The following is a 17,345-nucleotide window of genomic DNA, read 5'->3' on the forward strand; positions in this document are numbered from 1 at the left end:
GGGAAGCAGGAAGGAAAGATTTCCCTAAAGAAGGGATGATTAAATAGGAGTTAAACAGGCAAGAGGTATTAAAGCAGGAGCCGTACACATCATTCAAAAAGCAGAAAGTCTGAGCTAAGGTCCTGTGGCAGAAATACGCCCCGTATTTCTGGATCAAGGATCCAGAAATCCTTGATCCAAGGTGATCAAGGATCAAAGAGAAAGCAGTGGCTCTGAGGCGCCAACACGGGTAATCAACAGTGGTGGCAGCTGTGAGCTTATTAATGTATTTTAGTAGCTGACAGAACCTGGTACCTGACAGGCCTTACTTTTACAGACTATTTCTGACTTTTCTTACTTGTCCATTTTCCCATATGAAATTTAGAATCAGCTTGACAAATTCCAAAAAATAACCCGCTGGTATGTTAATTTTATAAAGTTAGGAGAATTGACATCTTTTAAATGTTAAATCTTCCAACTAAAATATTTTTCCCCCCAATGGTCAGGAATTCTTCCATGTTTTAGTCGCTGTGATGTGTCACACCTTAACTGGACCACAGAGTGTCCAGATACCTGGTTAAATAATCCTCCGTGTGACTGAGGAGGTCCTGGGTGAGAGCAACACAGGCGTCAGTATGTCCTCCCTGTGTGGGCGGGTCTCACCCCTGGAAGGCCTGGACAGAACAAAAAGGTAGAGGAAGACCCAGTTCACTTCTTCTGGCTGAGCATCTTCAAGCCGGAGCTGTCTTCTCCTGTCTGGGCTCAGACTCATCCTGGAACTCACACGGGGGGCTCTCCTGGGTCTCTCTCACTGCTGTCTGCAGACCTTGGGACAGCAGGAGCCAACTCTTTATCATAAATCTCTTTGTATGTGTTATTTATATAAACATACGTCTTATAAAATCTCGTTATAAATTAATATGGCCCTGTAATAAGGAGAGTCCCAGCGCAGCAGAGAAATCCATTCCTTCAAGACTCAGCAATAGCTTGATGAGGAAAAATAAGACAACCACACATGACGGGATTATAGAGTCAAGGAAAGACCATGAGAATGAAGAATATGCACATTTATTTATGGCTGAGATTTTCCTCTTGGTCCTTCTTCTGCTGCCCCATGGACCCACGAGGTGTTCCTTCCAGATGGCCTTCAACTTGGCTTGGCATTTTTTCCTTTCACCTGAGCTATTTAAGAATGTCATTGCTGTGCCTTGTTTTCTGGATTTGCTATGGATTTTCACATTCTTGCACTGTGCTCAGAGAAGGTCACTCAGGGTCGACACTCACCTGTGTGCGCATGGAGTTATCCTGTATCCATTCATTATTGGGTCCAGCCAGCCTGGAAGGTGCCCTCGCTTGACCAGCCATCATGCATTTTCACCATCGTTCTTGACTATTATTTTGGCTTTGAGGAATGGATTGAGGTTTTTGTAAATGCTCAATTTTATGAATGTCCCATGGACACTTCAAAAAAAGGTAAGGTCTTTGCCTTTGGGACTTGAAACGCCACATGGCTCAATTAGTTCTACCTTAGGGCCTCCCCTGGTGGCACAGCGGTTGAGCGCTGAGCTGCGAAGCTGCCCCCAGCCTGTGCAGCGCTGGTTCGATTCCCAGCTGCTCCCTGGCCGCCGGGCGAGGGTCCCACATGGCACGCAGACGTCTCCTGCCGCCCGCTGCTCCCCTCAGCAGTGTGCTCCTTCGTCAGTCTGCCTGTTCTGCTCCCCGCTCTGGCTCTGGTGAATTCTCTCACCCTCCCGCGCTTCTGACTGTACCCAGCGCTTGTATAAATAAATAAATAAATCTTTAAAAAAAAAAACATAGTTCTACCTTAGTCATCATTTCAGTGAGGCATTTCAGCTTCCCCTCATGTTACTCCTTCGACTCTATCATGAATTGAGGGCAGTGAAAGCCTCCTGTTACTGCTGGGATTCTCTATCACAAAAATGCTAACTGTGGTTATCTTTTAGTGACAGGATTAGATTTTATTTTCTTCTTTATTGTGTATTTCTATATTTTCCAAATCCTTTACAGTCACCATGTATTACTTTCATCATCAGAATAAACAAGTCTGCCCTAAATGTTTGAAAAAGGAGTAAGGACAAAGATAGACAAACATCACCAACCCAGCCATGTGGCCTTTTTAAAAGAACATGAGTTCATGAAGATTCCACGTGAGTGAGAGCAGACGGTTCCTGGGGTTTGCTCCTTTTACTAAGCCCTCCTGTAGTTAGCAAAATTTTTTGAAAACTTTTCAATTTTTTCTATAAGTACTAAAGAATCTTAACTCCTAAAAAACTAATTTTACCCTATTCAAAATGGCAAGATTAAAAACTCATCCATTTGTCCTCACACAGGGACAATCTAAGTTATTAGGTTATCTCTCCGCTAACCCAGGAAGCAATTTTATATTAATTTGAGAAAGCAAACTACATATGATTTGATTCTGCTACTGATATTATCATAATGATTGAAATTGCCTCATGGGGCGGCTCATAATCTTTTCAGAATAAAGATGGTTTCAAGCTCAATAGCGTAAAGAGGAGGCGCGCTTATTCATAATCCCGCACACAATGGGCGCCATTATCTGACCTCAGGAAATGTCCTGGGCCAGTCTTGCCACTGTGGGGTGTAGTTGTCTTATTATCCCGTGGACAAAAAAAAAAAAGAAGAAGAAGAAAATCACTGCCTGCCTCTGACACACAAAAGCGCCTAAATCCATCCTTATCTCTCCAACCCATAGATCCCCACCTTGTTCCAGCATGAGACCATTCTGCAGTGCCCGCGGCCTGGCCCAGGCTTCTCCATCACGGAGTGCTGCCTTCAGTGTCTCCCCTCACCCACCCTCCCTCTTAAGCTTCCAGCCTGGCAGCGAGCCATCCTTTGAGACCCTTTGCCCTGTGGTGCTGAGCAATTCTCAAGACTTATCCTGGAGAGAAGGCTGCCCTCAGCGCACTCTGCAGGGCAGACTCAAGGGAGGAGCTGCCTTTTAGGGAGCCCTTCTTTGGGGGGGAAGGGGCACAAGGGACCATAGGGGAGGACTATGAGCACCGGGGTGTTGGGTGGGGGGCGGCTGGTAACACACACTTGAACCTAGTCCTCTAAATTATAACCAGTGCTGTAAACCAAGGTTACTTCAATAAAAAAAATAATAATAAATTTTTTTAAAGAAAAGTAACACCCATTATCTCCTTCCAGCCAGGGCTCAACCTCACTCCAACCTCCTGCAGGCACATCAAGAGCTCAGAAGCTGCGGGAGCTCACAGAGATCAGAGGGGCCAGGGAAGTCTCTGGATGCATCTTCCCAATCCCCTCCCTCTCGTCACCCTGGCCATGTAAATCCTCCTCGGCCTAATAGTCTATAGCAGCCGGCCAACCAACACCCCCCCACACTGCTCTCCTCCGGCGTTCTCTCCTGACCACCGAGCTTCTCCTTCAGCGCCCAACACAATGGAAAGGAAGAAACTGCCTGTTTAACTAAGTATGCTGTGTCTCCCTCAAAAGACTGTGGTGTCCTCTAAGTCATACTTAGCACCTGCTCAGGGCTCCACGGTGTAGACACTAGATCATTATTTTAGAATAAGTGAATGGATGAAGGGAGGCTCTTTTTCCTGCTGCCTCTGATTCACTCCACAGTCTTCTCTCTCCTCTGAGGGCCAAACGCCCTCTGCGCGGGAGCTGGCCTCTGCGCTGGAGCTGGCTGGCTTCCACCGAAGCCCTCACCTGGTGGTGGGTTGGTGCAGGAAGTCCACAGATCCTCCCCAGACCCCTACTCCTTCCACCCCCCAAACCCCAATACCCCCTAGGTACCCCCTCTCTGCCTGTGCATCCCTGATAGCATTAACAATCCCGAAACCATGGGTGCCCCACACAGCCAGAAGCCCAGACAGGAGAAGAGGCTTTTGGCTCCCCGAGTGTTCTAGGACAGACTTCCTGATAACTATCACCTTCTATATACTGTGGCAGAAATATACACTGAAGTTCCCACCCTTCTACTTGTCCAATAATCTTTAGAGAATCTAGATTTTAGACACTGACTCTAATGGCCTTCCAAAATTTCTGATTCATTTCTTAACCAATGTCAAAGCAAGGGAAAAAAATAAGGAAATAAGCAAAAGACAATAAAGAAAATTAAAAAAGAATAAAAAGAAGCAATATCAAATACAGTAAGTCCTCACTTAACATAGCAAATGGGTTTTGGAAACTGTGACTTTAAATGAAACAGTGTAAAACAAAACCAACTTGACCCTAAGCTAATTGATACAAACAAAAGTTAAGTTCCCACAGCATATTTCTGGTCACAAAAACATCACCAAACTTGTAAAAAAAAAAACCCAAATACTTCCAATATTAAACAATTATTTGTAATCATTCACTCACTTTCCAATCCTCTTATTCCAGTTCAGAATCACCAGTGGCCAGAGTGCCGGCAGAATAGGCCCTGGTGTATTATTCAGTACGGTATCCTCAGTGTCTACAACAGTGCCGGGCGCATAGTAGGCACTCATGAAATACATGTTGAATATTAATAAATGAATGAATGGTTCAACTACAAAGTTGTGTGCTAGAGAGCAAACCTTTGAAAACAGTTCTATTTTACCCTCACACCAAACACATATCCTAGCCCAGGATGGGCATCTCCATAAATGTCTGCTGAATGGATATCCATTCAATGTCCAAAAGAATGAATGAGTTGATAGATGGAGTGTGAATGGCTGGATGCATGGGGGAGGTGGCAGTGATGAATGGATAAATGAAAAGTTGCATGGATGCATGGTGGATGGATGGATGATGGATGGTTGGTGGATGGATGGATGGATGGATGGATGGATGGATGGATGGATGGGTGGTAGATGGGTGGATGGATGGATGGGTGGATGGATGGATGGGTGGATGGATGGATTGTGGATGGATGATGGATGGGTTTATGGATGGTAGATGGGTGGATGGATGGATGGTGGATAGGTGGATGGATGGATGGTGGATGAGTGGATGGTGGATGGGTGGTTGGTGGATGGATGGATGGATGGATGGATGGATGGGTAGATGAGTGGATGGTGGATGGGTGAAAAGTCTTCTTCCTCTCTGGTAACATCTCTGAGGTTAGCATATCAAAGATAAAGAAATCTGGCTGAATTTATTTACTTAATTCTAATTGCACATTATTGTTGCTAAACAACAGTCCACTGGAACAAGTATAGGTGAAATTTCACTCACCTCTTGTAAATAAAAAATAGCAATATAAGCTTTAGAAGCTGTAGCAAATAGAAATTTGACCAAGGTCCATAGGGGCGGAAAGACCAAGAATTATTCATGTAAATCTTGCTGGCTAAAGACACAAGTGAAAAACAACTATGAAATACTTACCTTGAGGGAATCAAAATCACAACCGCTATTCTTTGTTAGGGTGAAGGTCTCTTCCTATCTCACAGTTTTTTCTGTACCTTATTATGAAAATATCTTGGCTAGTAAATTTGCAATCATTTCTTCAACTCATCCTTCTCAGCTTATTGTCACACCCTGTACAACAGTTAATCTCAAGGTTTTACATCCTAGATGTACTCTGGGGAATTACATTAACCCACTTCTCTGTAACTTCAGTATCTTTAAGACTCTGTAATCTCGCTGATACGTCATTTCAGTTTACTTGATAATGAGAAAACACTAAGATGTTTTGTCTTGCCTTCTCCTCAGTTGTGACTATAATAAATAACTCATTTCTAAAATTAGCATAACGTGAAATTTTCCTCTGAGCCTTTTTAAGCAACTATCAGGCTCTCTTTGTTTATTTTTTTAAAGTACACTTTTTCTATTTTTTTAAAGATTTATTTCTTTATGCATACAAGAGCTGGGGTACAGGCCAGAGGTGGGGGGGGGTGAGAGGATTCACCAGAGACAGAGTGGGGAGCAGAACAGGTAGATGGACTGAAATCCACTGCTGAGGGGAGCAGCGGGCGAGCCAGGAGAGGTTTGCTGTACCTTGTGGGTTGCTCCCTGGGCGGCCGAGATCAAACTCCTGCTGCAGAGGCTGCAGATTACCTCATAATGTGGTGCTTAACCCCTTGCGCCACCAGGGAGGCCCCCTGTTTATATTCATTCTTAAGGTAAATATTATTATCTCACCAGAATGTAAGCTTCAGGAGGGCATTATTATTATTATTATTATTATTATTATTATTATTAACAGCCACCAGGGAAGCAAGTCTTATTATGTGAGGTTTATAATAAGAATTATCCCATTAGCTTATCATTTAATCCTGCCCGCAGCCATGTAAGACTATTACCACCACCTACATTACATAAAAAGCACATTCAGGCTCGAAGGATAAGGAATTTGACCAAATGTCTCAGCTGCATTTTCTGGTTCCTCTCCCCTCCCCCAGCCTCCTCCACTCCTCTCCCAGCCAACTCTGACCTCTACGAATCTTGCTCACACAACTCAGCCACATGGTCTGCTTCCCGGACTTAAATGGGCCTCCCCAACACGTAATCTAAATTGGTTTCCAGTGTTATTTGCTCTCAATGCACCCACACCTAGCCTTCATACTATTACCAGTAGGAACTATTATTTACTTAGATGATTATTTACTTACTCTCTACATTCCCCACTACAAGGTGAAGAGACCACGCAGGCAGGATACACGCTGTGTCCCCAGTGACTGGGTAGCAGGAAGTATCTTCAGAGTGAACAAGGAATGAACGGAATGCGTATTCAGAGTTCAAGCCAAGGCCTATCTCACTCCAAAGTCCATGCTCTTAGTTGCTGTGTTATTGTCCCTCAGACCCCCGGTTAAATACAGAAGCAATCACTGCCCCCTAAATTGAATTCTTTTCTGACCTTTACCAGCACCGTCTGCAAGTCTGGCTGTTTGATAACGAGCTGCCTTCCCATGAGTGTGTTACATTCGAAGACTTTATCTTAAGAGATTCATAAGTCTCTTTCCCAGCACTCTTTGGAAGATGTCTTCTGCTCTCTACAAATTCATAAATGCTGCACAAGCAGGGTCTACACAATTTAGAAGCTAATATTTTTGCTTAATATGAAGTTCTTTGAAGTTTCTTCTTTTTTTCAATCTGTTCATGTTAACAAGACAACCTCTTGGGCTGGACTCAAAGAGCGATGTAGCAAATTAACTTCAACCCTATTTGAAGAAACTAGCAGTTTTTCAGCATTTGTATTAGATACATCTTTGGGGGTAGAGGGATATGTTGCATATAGCTGTCAAACTAATAAAGAATGCATATCTGGGAACACTGTCACATGTGGAATAGCTTCTGGGAGGGAACAAAAAAAAAATCTCTGTGAACAACCAGATGGGACATTTCATTCAGCATTATCCTCTGTATATTTTTTCACTCTGTAAAGATCCTAGAATTCTTCCAAAATGAGGTTTTTCCACTTCAGCTGTACTAAAGCACTCGATAGATTATTTTAAAGTGAGAAATTTTCAGGATGTAATATTTTAGCTCCTAGGCTGAGTGGTGTCCCTCAAACATCAGTATGTTTATTCAAATTGGCATCACAGGAATATCTTCCTTAGAATGGACTTAAAATAAAGTTAATCCCCTCTCCCCAAAGAGCTGCTGGCGATGAGATCAGAGTGAAATACGTAATGGGTGTGCTAACATTAGCAGACCATGAGCTTGAGCTGCAACATCAGAATCGTTCAGGCTGGGTCACTTCAACAGACATTTCTCTCTCATGGTCTGGAAGTTTGGAGGCCCAAACTCAAGGTTCCCCTGATTGAGTTCCTGGTCTCTCTCTTCCTGACTTGCAGATGGTGTCACATGGCCAGAGAGTTCAGGTCTCTCTCCTTCTTCAAAGGACACTAATCCCATCATGGGGTCCCACCCTCATAACTTCATCTAATCCAGTAACTACCAAAGGTCCTATCTCCAAACATCATCACATTGAGAATTAGGATTTCAGCATATGCATTTGGAAACCCAAGACACACACATACACACACACACACACACACACACACACACACACACACAACTGCAAGTTGAGTTGCATGGAGTGGAAATAGGTTAATCCAAAGTGTAGGCAGTTGTGGGAGTATTAGGGTTTAAGACATCTGGTCCACATTCCATTCATCAACTAACCACCCTGATTTCTTCCTACTCCCAAATTCATAGCTTTATTGCCACTTCCAAACAGGGAGCCTCCTAAAGTCTCTGGGAAGAACAATTCTACCTCCACTAAGTCAATCCCTAAGTCATTTATTCCTCATCAGGATGCTACTGCCTTTGTATTTTCCAGAATAGTCAAAAAAATAATAATAATAAATAACAATAATTTGCCTTATTTCCAGATACATTGAGGAATGGTCTTTTTTTTTGTTCTTGTTTTAATGGAATGTAGAGAAGCAGAGGACATACACACATGTACACAGTATTAATGCTCCTATTTTTATAAAGAGAATGCTGAGGCCCAGAGAGTTGGGTAATATCCTCCAGGGCTCACATTTGGCATATGGTGAGGCTGGATAGATGCCATATCTTCTAACTTACTAAGTTACATATGTTTTTGTTATAAACTTCCTCAAGTTATTTTGAATCTTTGCTTAGTTTATTAATATTTTTTAGAAAATTTGAGGTAGAAACAAACCTTACAACATAAACTAGGCTTCCAGAGACTAAGTGATGAGTTCAAGATAACAAAGTTAGTTTATGTCAGATCTCCTGGCAACCAAGTTAATATTCTTTTCAGACCAACAAATATTTGCTCAGTAAGTGAGTAAATTAAAGAATAAATGATTTAATTAGGTACCTACAGCAAGAAGGATTTATTCTCTTTATAGCCTTTCAATTTCCCTGTCTACTCTCAACTATCACATAAAATTCAATATTAAATTCATTCAACATTAACTCAAAATTCAAACAATTTAAAAATTCCCACTCTCTCCCTAGAAGACCTTACTTTACTGGCCTCCCTTTATTCATGACCTCAGGTGCCTTCTATCTGCTGATTACTACCAAACATGTGATAACCCCCAGGTAAAACCTCTCTTTGGGCTCAGGATCTATCTAATTGCCTATCAGTTATAACCTGAACACCATGCAGGCACCTCACACCCAAAACACCCAAAACCAAATTCATGTAACTTCCTCCAACCTGTCTTTTCTCCATGGCAGTGAATGGTACCAAATACCCACCAGCTCTCAAGCCAAGAACCAGAGCTTCACCATCTCTCCCTTCTTCCTCCCTGTTCCAACACATCTGCCCTGTTCACCCTCAATTGTTTTGTCCACGGTCCAAGTCTAGGCGACCACAACAGCCTCCTAACAAGCTCTCGCCATCAGAATTACTCCCCACCCTCACCCACCAGGAGTCTCCAGTCCATTTGTAGCCAGAGTGATCTTTTTATTTTTTTAATGCAGAACTGTTTCATGTATCCCCAGGCTTGAGATCCTCCAGTGGTTCCTCCTTGTCCCTAGAAGCAAACGTGACCCCTACCGACCTCATCAACTTCATCTCCCACTGCTGTTCTTGGCTCACGGTCTCACCAGCCCTACGGCCCTCCTACAGTAGCCTGAGAGGGCTCCGCTTCTTCCCAATAGATAGCCTTCACCCACACATTGTGCCATGGAGAAAGCTCACCTATCACCCTCAACCCAATCCTTCACCCAGTTAACTCCTACTCACTTTCCAAAGCTGACCTTACACTTCAGTTCCTGGGAGAAGAATGTTCTGCTCCGCAGCCCCCAAGCCAACAGTCACTTATTCTCCTGGCTTGACTTGACTCTCATCTCCCACAGACCACTCACCTTTCTCTGACTCATCTAGCCCTGCTAAATCAGTCCCTATGTGGCTCATTCTCCTTTGCCCACTCCTTGACTTGGTATTTCCACGGGGTTCTGTCCTTATACTCCCTCCTCCCACCTCACTGGCCTATTTCATGCCCTCCTAAGATTTCAACCACTTCCAATATCTGATGGACCTCAAATCTGCATCTCCTGCTAGAGATTCTTGTTTCCACCTGTCACTGAACATAACCTGCATGTCCTGTGGATTCTGTAAAGTCATTATCAGCGCCTTCCTGGTGGCCTAGGGGTTAAGTCTCAGTGCAATCACAGCTGCGGCCTGAGTTCCATCCCCAGCCAGGGAGGTGACCCACATGGCACAGCAGACCTGTCCTGGCTCACCTGCAGCTCCCCTCAGCAGTGTATTTCAGTAGATCCACATGTTCTGCTTCCCACTCTGTCTCTGGTGAATTTTCTCATCCCCTACATCTCTGGCCTACACCTTAGTTCGTCTCACAAAAATAAAAAAAAAATTTTAAAAGTCATTATCAGCTCACTGCCACCATCACCACCAAAGCCCCCAGTCACGTCAGCAAAGCCTCCCCCATCCCCACCCTTTCCTGGTCTTCTAAAGACCCTATATAATTGTTTGCTTGTTTATTTTTCTAAGTCCCTATCTGAGACCAAACCTTTAGACCTTTATTCCAGCCCTACTAGCTTTCTCCTTTTTCAGACGTTTATTTATTACCATCTAAAATTTACTGTCAGCTCAATAGTTAGAAACAGTGCCTCCTACTTTATAGTTCCATTTGTTGTCAGACACAAAAATTATTAATTTTTATTTCTATCTCACAGAAAAGTTGCAAGAATATGCCAGTGAGCTCAGATTTACGTTCCATTAGTCCAAATTAAAAACATTTTGTCCCGTTGGATTTATTCTTCATCGTGCATATGTTATAACCACACTGCTGAACCATTAGTGAGTAGTCTGCAGACACCATAGCCCCTAAACACTTCAAGCATGTTTCTCCTAAAAACAAGGGCATGTCTTTGCCTTCAACTGTCTATTTCCAGAAATGTAACAATAGAACCATATTGCACACCAATGATCCCAATCACATTCCTCAGGCCACTACAAAAGCATTGCAATAGATGTGAGGTATCTTTAATCTGTTTAACCCAGAAATATTCTCTTTCTCTTTCATAACATCAATTATGAGATAAGCTGGCACCAGGCTGCTGACAGGATGCAGTGAGAAGAACACATATCTTTGACAGAATGGCCAAACACCCAAAAAATGATTAACCTGGAACATTAGACATGCCGTAATTGAGAGACCTACAACTATACTCTTTTTCGACCCATGGCCCTCATTGTTGCCTAGGGCCTAACGTTGTGGTTTTTCTCTAGAAGCTCTCCTTCCTGGCATCCTTTATGCCTCCCTGAGAGACCTCCCACCGTCCCAATCCAAAGTAACCCCACCCTTCACCCATCAACTCTACTCTCTTATCCCACTTTATTTCCTCTTCATAGCTTTTACCACACAGTTTATTTACTTCTTCCATCAGAATATAACTTTCATGCAAATGGGATTTATTGAAAAAAAGTGCCTGCTTTAGAACTAACCCTCAGTTTTGGGTGCTGAAGGAAAGAGTTGGTGCTAACACAGTCTCAGACTCAAAGAATATTTGACAATGGGTGACAAATACAACGTATGATTCATTAATCAGAATATTTCTGGTTTAGCGTTCCTCCCAACTTCTCATTTTTGCTTACCCCAAACATTCACAAGATTTCAACATTAAGACATTCTTTTTAAGTATCCTCTACTGCTATCCATTTCTTCTACCCTGAAATACATGAGACTTAGAGAGATGGGACCATTACAGACCTTTCAATGCTTCCTTTTGCCTAGAGGTTAAACTATGATGATCTAAATATGTTCAAAAACTACATTTCATCAAAGTAAAAGGGAATGTTCAAGAGGAAAATCATAGGGTGAGTTCACTCAATTAAAAGGAAGTTATTTTACTTAGAAATGTAACTCGTGTATTCATTTGTATAAACACTATTGAAAACATTTTATTCAAGCACTATCTAAAAATACCAATAAAAAAGCTATCACCAATAAGCTGCACTCACATCAGTAAGAGAAGGAGTGTTAAGAACCATCTCAGCAATGTCTTTGAACTACTCTGTCTTAGATCAAAGCCACCAAAGCACCAATTTCAAAGAGAAAGAATTGGAAGCAAAACAAAGGAAAAAAAAAACCTTGAGTGAAGAACATAACATAAATAATTCCAAATGCAGCAAATGTTACTCCCCTCTTCAATTAACATTTTTTTAAGTTGTCCTTGAACATGAGAAAAAAAGTAAGTCCTTCTAATTAGCCAAGTCAGCTCGAATACAACCAAAAGTGTTCATTACTGTTTGAAATACACTACGCACTCTATTTGCTAACATTAAGTAGATACACACACAATCTTAAAAATGTGCAAAGAAAAACTCACTCTCTCTTTGATGTTCAGAAAGTTCTTCTCTCCTACCTGCCCTGTGAATGTTTTCCCTCAAAGTAGAAGGTTAAAGAATAACATCAGAAGAAGCTAAGTTGTAGTAAAAACAAAGCTGGATGTGCAAATGAATTATACAATAATCTTTTTTCTTTTATTCTTAAATAATTTTAAGCTTAGAAAATTTGCAAAGTCGTAAGTCTTTATATAATCTTTATCCAGGGCCTCCCCGGTGGCGCAGCGGTTGAGCGCTGGGTTGCGAAGCTGACTGCAACCTCTGCAGCCGGTTCAATCCCCGGCTGCTCCCCGGCCACCGGAGGAGGGTCCCACATGGCGCGCAGACCTCTCCTGCCGCCCGCTGCTCCCCTCAGCAGTGTCCTTCGGTCCTTCTGCCTGCTCTGCTCCCCGCTCTGGCTCTGGTGAATTCTCTCACCCTCCCGCGCTTCTGACTGTACCCAGTGCTTGTATAAACCAAACAAACAAACAAATAATAAATAAATAAATAAGACATGCCTCTAGAAAATTAAAAAAATAAAAAATAAAAGAAAAATAATCTTTATCCAGCTTCCCCTAAAGTTAGTAACTTACATAACTAAGGTATATTTATTAAAATCAGGAAATTTAACATTGTTGTGAAACTGGTAACTAAATCATACTTTATTCAAATTTTATAACGTTTTCCAAAACATACTTTTTCTGGTCCAGGAGTCAATCCATATTCCTGTGCTGCATTTAGCTGCTTAGTCTCCTGCAGTCCTAACCTGAATGCTTTTGAAGAGTACGGATCAGTAATTATGCAGAAAATCCTTCAAGATGGTTTTGTATGTTTTCTCGTAATTGATGATCATTTATTTTTGATAGTATAAAATAAGGGAAAAACATAATTACTTACCTACTTCAACCCCTACCCAATTATACATTGTCTAAGATTTTTGTCTAGTTGATTGATTCAACGTCTAAATGTATTTATTACTTGAGCAAAGGGGGAGAGTCATTCTGTTAACTTTTACAATATTTATCCCAAATATTTTATGCATTTCTCTTCTTTGCAATGATTTAACCATACTTGTATTATTAGCTATCTTAATGGCTCCTTTACCAATTTTTGCCTGACTCATCTGTCAAATACTAACAGTGGTATGTTAAAAATATTCTGGTCTAGTTAAAAATTTGTCCAAATTGCCTTAGAGATTTTTATGTCTGTAAATTATTGTTTTCTATAGCTTGAAGCCATGTTATTAGGTGCATACACATTTAGAATTTTTAGAACTTCCTAATGAATGAAAATTATTATATTATGTGAATGACATAATAACGTGTATCATTACAAGGACTATATCCCTAATAATGCTTTTCTGTATTTTGTATACTACTACTCTATTTAATCAATTTTTTTCAGTTATTATTTGCCACAGGTAAATCTTTTTATATATCTTTGTTTTCTACATCCCATATCCTTTTGTTTATATGTGTCTTTCATAAGTGGTTTATAGACCTCTGTAGGGTAAATGATTTTCAGGCTTTTCTGCCCTCTGCCATTAGGATTGCCCTGCCTGATGGGGCAGCTGCATTTTGTTGTGTTGCTTGCTTCTGTGGGCCATGACTGCAGTATTGAGATATTCACCAAAAGAAACAAGAGGCAGAAGAGAGAGAAAGAGAGAGAACACCAGAGAAGCCCAGAGTGAAGATTTGCCAGGGGCTTGAAGGCCTACCAACCTCCTGGCCCCAGGGCCCCTCTGCCTGCCGTGTACCTGTGTAAGGGCAGGACTGGACACAGTGCAGGTTTTCTGATCCAGCAGACCGGGTAAAGGAGGAATCAGAGTCCTTAGTGGCTTTTGCAGGCTTTTATTGGGATTTACCCAGTACACAGCAGGCATGGGTGCTGGGGGGCAGGGAGGCTAGCAGGCCTCCCAGCCCCCAGCAAGTCTTCACTCTATCTGGGCTCTCCGGCCTTCTCTCTCTCTCAGCTTCTGCTGCTTCTGCTTCTCTTGTTTCTCTCTGCTTCTCTTTGGCTTCTGCTTAGGCTTCTGCTGGCGTCCCCGTGACGCCGCCCTTAAAAGCCCAGTCTTAGCCCAGGTGAGTCCCATCTTCCTATGCCCACACCCTATTCCAGGTGCCCGCCATCAGGCATGCATTCAGGACCACAAGGATCCATCATCTATCCTAATGGCGGAAGCGCAGAAAAGCCTGACATTTTCTTTACCCTACAACTTGGTTGCCACACTACATGGAAAAGCTCAATAAAAGCCTGAGAAAGCCACCAAGGGCTCCAGCACTCTCCTTTACCCAGTCTGCTCGGATCATAAAACCTGCTCAGTTGCATTCCTGAGACTACAATTGGCGTAGTCAGCAGGATGACTCAATGTAGACAGGTGTGGAGCCCTCCAAAGATCTCAGGAGGAATTGAGGGGGAGCAGTGTTTGCCTGTGACAATGCTGGATGTGCCATGGCAGTGCAGGTGGTGACCAGAGTCCAGGAGCTGCAGAGTCCAGGAAGAGCTAAAGATGCCGCAGGAGCACAGGAGGTGGACAAGGTCCAGAATATTTAGGGCCGGAGGGCTACGATGCCTGAAATTTACTTTCACTTTGGTTCTCCAAAAACACAAATAATGTGGAAATACTACATTGTTCTGTACAGACTAACATTCATCATTAATCCCACTATATTGGGATAAGATATGGAATGTCAAATGGAGTTCAGATTAGTTTTACTTGTACAAGACACCTGGCCCTAATTTTCCACAAGTAAGCCAGGAGTTAGTGAAATCTAAACATAGGTTAGATTTAAGGCAACAAAGTCGCTAAATTCTAGATGAATCCGTCTAGCCTGCTGGAAAATCCAGTCCCTGGTTTGGATCTAAGAGTATCCCCCAGCGATGGATGGATGGAGACACGTGAACAGATGGTAGATCTGCAGGATGGAGAGGGATATAGGGGTGCAGGGGTCTATAGCACATACTATATGGTCAAAGACACTGCTGGGTTAGCTTTTCAGCCAAACACAACTCTCCCCTCCCCAGCAACCAGCCGGACCCTGTTTATGGGGTTCAGGGGATACTCAACACAGGCTGAGCCCGCAGAACCTGGCGTGTGTGTGTGTGTGTGTGTGTGTGTGTGTGTGTGTGTGTGTGTGTGAGAGAGAGAGAGAGAGAGAGAGAGAGAGAGAGAGAGAGAGAGGGAGAGAGAGGGAGAATCTGGAGCAACTCCTGCCTGCAGTCCCCAGGGCCTAGTGACTCCCGGGGGTGAGCCAGTGGCCCCCCCGACAGCAGCTGGACCCCGCGTCTGGCGACCGGCTGCCCGGGGGAGGCCCGCGGGGTCTGCAGGCCAGAGGCGGTTCCCCCCGCCCCGCCCGGCCCGGAGCCGCGGCCCGAGTTCGAGCCCCGACGCGCGCTCGCTGGGGGGCCCGGGCGCCGGCCCCGGGGCAGGTCCGCGGCGGCTGCGGGGGGGGGGGGGCCTGCGCCTCCGCGGGGCGCCGGGGCGCGGGGGGCCGGGGCACCCCGGGACCGTACCTCGGGCGCGGGCGACCAGGCGCCGACGGCGGCGTCGCGGGCGGGGTCCCGGCGCCTGGGCCCGGAGGGGCCGCCGCGGCTCATGCTGGCGGGGGCCGGGGCCGGGGGGCCGGGTGCGGGGGGCCGGGACCCGCGGCCAGGCCGGGCGCGGGCTGGAGCAGCCGACGCGTCTCCCGGGCAACCGTCAACCCCGCGGGAGGCGGCGGCTCCGCCTGCGCCCCGGGGCGGGGGGGCAGGAGGGGGGCCGGCGGGGCAGGAGGGGGGCCGGCGGGGAGGGGGGGTTGGGCGGGAGGAGCGGGGCCGCCGTCCGCCTCTGGCCCGCCTCGGGGCACCGGGCGGACCCCGATCCTCGCGGGGCGCCGCCCCGCCAGGGCTCAGCGAGCGGGCGCCCGCCGGGGCGGGCCGGGGCCGGGCTGGTTCGGGCCGGGCCGGGCCGGCCGCCCCACGGGCCTGGTCCTCGGGTCCCGCCCGGCGACCCGGAGCGCTCGGCATTTCCCCGGCCGGCGGGCGCACCCCGGGGACCTCGCGCGGCGGGAGGCCCGCGGCCGTCTGAGGCGTCTCGGCGGTGACTCCGCGGGGCCCCGGCGCGGTCCCGGCCCGCACCGTCCCGGGCTTCTCGACCCCCCAACCCGCTCCACCTGCGGGAGCCCCGGCTGCTGGCTGTGAAGCACCTGCGCGCTCGCGGGAGCCGCGTTCCCTGTGCCGCCTCCTTTCAGTGAAACAAAATGATGGAAAATAATCCACGTGGAGAGGAGGAACCGGGCCGCCCCGGTGGCGCGAGGGCTCAGCGCAGCACCTGAGGCCATCGCAGCCTCTGCGGCAGGTCCAGCCCCAGCCAGGAGCCGCCGGGCCAGACCCCTCCTGGCCCCCCGCTGCTCCCTCAGCAGTGGCCGCGGTCAGGCTGCCTGCTCTGCGCGCCGCTCTGTCTCTGGGGAAGCCTCTCGCCCTGCACCTCTGGTGTAGCCCAGTTCCTGTATGCATGAATAAATCCATCTTTAAAAAAATTTTAAAACATGAGGAAACCATCACAGGGACATGAAATTAATTGCCCAAGAGCAGACAGCTGGGGGCAGATCCCAGCCCCCAAGACTGACAAGCACGGAGCAGGGGCGTGACTGAGGCCCCACAGCGGGTAGCAGAACCTGAAAACACAATCCGCACAACCTGGTTTTAAGGCCCTTGACAGACCTGTGTGCCCTCCTAGAATGAAACCACCATGAGAGATGAGGCAGCTTCTCTTGGGTTCCAGCCAATGATCCTACCTGCATCCAGACTGTCTCTGAGAATTTCTTGGCCTTGGCAACTGTTTTTGACTCCACAGTAACCTTGCCCCATATGCCATCCTGAATCACCTCAACAAGCTCTCACCTGAGGCGACCTAGGGGGAAAAAAATACTCCTTAATGGAAACGAAGGCCTTCAGAAATTAATAGTACAGTATTACCATTAATATATTATTAATAATAATACTATTATTATTAATAGTACAGTATTACCATTAATATATTATTAATACTATATTATTAATACTTGGACTGTAGACCTGTTTTCAAGTTGCAGTTTTTCCTTACAGTAGAATCACTGCCCCTTGTTAAACTTTCAGG

At 45.5% G+C, this 17,345-nt stretch overlaps 1 protein-coding gene across 3 annotated transcripts in view; it reads right to left on the reverse strand.

Annotated features, from left to right (window-relative positions):
• Window positions 1-17,345, reverse strand: part of CCDC170 (coiled-coil domain containing 170) — a 112,566-nt gene that overhangs the window by 83,393 nt on the left and 11,828 nt on the right. Inside the window, exon 1 of one of the 3 annotated variants that reach the window (XM_037520662.2) lies at window positions 17,005-17,085. The exons of the other annotated variants lie outside the window; for them this stretch is intronic. Coding sequence (XP_037376559.1) covers window positions 17,005-17,010 — 6 coding nt within the window. The 5' untranslated portion in view covers window positions 17,011-17,085. Of the gene's footprint in view, window positions 1-17,004; window positions 17,086-17,345 lie in introns of those variants that run through there. 3 annotated transcript variants of the gene reach the window in all.

Source organism: Talpa occidentalis, unplaced genomic scaffold (genome assembly GCF_014898055.3).
Source record: "Talpa occidentalis isolate TD23 unplaced genomic scaffold, MPIMG_talOcc4v2.1 talOcc4.2, whole genome shotgun sequence".
Lineage (NCBI taxonomy): Eukaryota > Metazoa > Chordata > Mammalia > Eulipotyphla > Talpidae > Talpa > Talpa occidentalis.